The 2,880-nt window shown below is 54.3% G+C and overlaps 1 protein-coding gene across 1 annotated transcript; it reads left to right on the forward strand.

Moving 5' to 3' along the window:
* Positions 1–62: 62 nt before the first annotated feature.
* Positions 63–2,236, forward strand: EMWEY_00057570 (hypothetical protein, conserved; the record flags this gene model as incomplete). Its single annotated transcript, XM_013480657.1, has 3 exons — positions 63–1,649; positions 1,846–2,013; positions 2,177–2,236. Coding segments are annotated over 3 exons (1,815 nt in total), but the record flags the coding sequence as incomplete, so codon positions are not given.
* Positions 2,237–2,880: the final 644 nt, after the last annotated feature.

Below are 2,880 nucleotides of genomic sequence, written 5' to 3' on the forward strand. Positions count from 1 at the left end.
TATATATATATATATATATAATTAATATGTACGCCATGAAAACGTCTTTGGATGTATTGCAGGTGGGGCGCGACTGTGTTGCGGTCTTGTTGGAGGGAATGAGGGCTTCTTCGTTCTCGCTAGCCTCTCCTCTTCCCCTGGTGCTGCGCTGCCTAGCCGGCTTGTCTCTCAGCTTTTCCCAGCTGCTCACCGCCGCCCTTTCCTCTCCGGAGCTGCCTCTAAACTTCAGTACCGTCGCATTGCTTCAGCTCGCCTGTGCTTCATCTGCTGAAGACATCGCCGTTGCGCTGTGCCGCAACACCCTTACCCTCAACTGCCTCCGGGGGCCCCCAGGGGCCCCCTCAAGGGGGCTCTTGCGGCCGGGGACACTTGCGCAGCTTCTGCTGCTCAAGAAGGGCCCTCCCCACTTGAAGGCCCAGCTGGTGCTTAGTTACTACATCCTTTGTATCGACTTGGAGCAGCAGCAGACTCAGCGGCTGTTGGCTGCAGCAGCAAATGGCGGTGCAGTGGCTTCACTGCAGCACTTTGCTGAAGAAGCTGCTGCGGTTTCTAACGCCCTGCAGTCCCTTTTCCACGAATGCTCACAAGGGCCTCCAGGGGTCCCTGCTGCTTCCGCAGGGTCCCCTGCTCTCTACGTGGGGGCAACTTCTGCTTCCTTAGGGCTGCCTTCTGCCTCATCGGGGGCTCCTTCTGCTTCGGTTGGTGAGGGGGAAGGAGAAGGGGTGGGTATCTCCTTTGATTGCTGCGGTTTGCGGTGGGGACCGTTTGCTGTTGCAGAGATGTTGGGGCTGCTTGATCTGCGGCAAGCGCCTGCAGCAGCAGCAAAGCTGTTGCACCGGAGTTTGCCGCGGGCCCTGCTGCTGATGCTGCTGTGTTGCAGCTCGCAGCCAGCAGCAGAGGAGCAGACGGCATTCACAGAAACCTGCGGTCTCATTTTGGGAGACTGCATGCAGCAGCAGGACCAGCAAGCAGAGCTGGTTCAGCGCTTGGGTGCCTTGATATCCACTCAGCTCTTTGGGGGGCCCCAACAGCAGCCCTGGCAGCAGCAGCAGCGGGATAGTTTTCCAGCATCCACTGCAGAAGAAGTGCATGCAATTCTGAGAGCTCTTATTCCGCAGGCCTTGGCTGTCTCCCCTTGTCTGTCTCTGAGGGGCCCCAACAGTTTGCTGTTTCGATTCATATTCAACGGCTTCTTGCATTCTTGGCAGGCCTGGGGTCTCCAGTCGAAGCAGCCCCAGCAGCAACAGCAGGAAGAACAGGAGACGGATGCGGTGATGGAGGTTCTGAGTGCGCAGACAAACTACGCGCGGTCCTCTCTATTGCAGCTGTTGTCTCCGTTGCTCTCTGAAAGCAGCGCCTGTGTCTCTCATCAGCAGCAGTTGCAGCAGCGCGATACAGCAGAGCTGCTGGGATTGCAATGCTGGCTATTCGTGTGTGAGTGTGGGTTGCACGCATTTGCTGCTGCGCTGAATTGGGGTGCTAAAGAAGCGTTGAAGCAGCAGGTGCAGCAGGATGGAGGCTGCTTCTTCAGCCTGCCTTACGCTGCGCTGCAGCGGTGGCAGCACCTCGTCGCTGCTGCTGCTGCCTTCCTTGAGAGCAACACAAACCCCCCAAACCCCCTTGCTGCTGCAACTCTCTCCTCTTTGCTTGTCCGTAAACTGGAATACCAAACTGCTGCTGCTGCTTGAAGTTATCATGGGGCTCCCGCCGCATCTTCAGTGCCGCTGAACCTTGCTGCTGCGGCTGTTACTGCTTGTATTGTGCTGTTGCTTGCTGCCGGTGTTGTCGTTGCTGCTGCAGAGGTTGCTGCTTCTGCTTTGTTTGCTGCTGTGGTGGGTCCCTCAGGACTACCCGGAGGTGTTGACAGCTCTGCAGCAGTACTCCTTTCCCTCTGCCGCTGTGGCTGCTGCTGCTGCTACTTCCGTTTTAACCGAGGGCGAAGCTGCTGCAGTACAAAGGGAAAGCTGCAGCAGCAGCTGCGTCGCCATCATGCTGCTGTACACTATAGCCAAGGTGCACAAGATACCGTACTTCAGGGGTGTGTTTTACTTCTGTTGTTGTTGCTGTTGTTGTTATGATTGTTGTTGGTGCTGTAGTGCTGCTGCCACCGCTGTTTATTTTGCTGCTGCTGCTGCTGCTCCATTTAGGGCTGCTTCTGCGGCTACTGCTGCTTCAGGTTTCTGCGGCTGTTGCGGTTGCTCCCCATTTTGCCTGTGTTATTGCTGGTGTACCCTGAAGAGCTACTTCTGTTGCTGGTATTGCTTCTGCTTCTGTCGCTGCTTCTTGTCATGCTGCCCTTGCTGCAGCTGTGGTTCTGTTGCTGTTGTCGCTTCCTGCTGTACTGCTGCTGCAGGTGCTGCTAAAATAAAGCAATAGCTGTTGCTGCTGCTGCCTTTTGTCCCGTTTCACCGCAGCTTTGTGATACTGCTTGTGTGTAGTGTAACTGTGCCTACAGTTGAAGGAGCCGCTGGTGTTCTGCTGCTGCTGCAGTACGGCTGCTGCTAGTACTGCTGTTGTATATGACTGTATTTAAATGTAGTTTGACTACTTATTATGCGAACCTTTGTTTGCATGTGCTGCTTGTTTGCCTCAGCGCGCGACTGTCGCTATTTGCGTCGGCTTCATTCTTTGCCGTGGCAGTCTGCGCTTCATTTTCTTTCCTCTCAGTCTGTCTTTAGTTGCTCTAAATTCTGGACCATTTTAGCTTATGTTCTTCTCCAGTTTTGTTTGCTTCCCTTTTGTAATTGTTTTCCCCCTCCTCTATTTTTGCCTTCTCTTTTCTATGGTTTGTTTAGTTTCTCTGCCTTCTCAACTTTTTCTCGTAGATGCTAAACGTCAAATCCCTTTAACGTTAAGCGGTTTAGGCCTCCAGCTTCCCTG

This window comes from Eimeria maxima, genomic scaffold, assembly GCF_000499605.1.
Source record: "Eimeria maxima Weybridge genomic scaffold, Emw_scaff2173, whole genome shotgun sequence".
Taxonomy (NCBI): Eukaryota; Apicomplexa; class Conoidasida; order Eucoccidiorida; family Eimeriidae; genus Eimeria; species Eimeria maxima.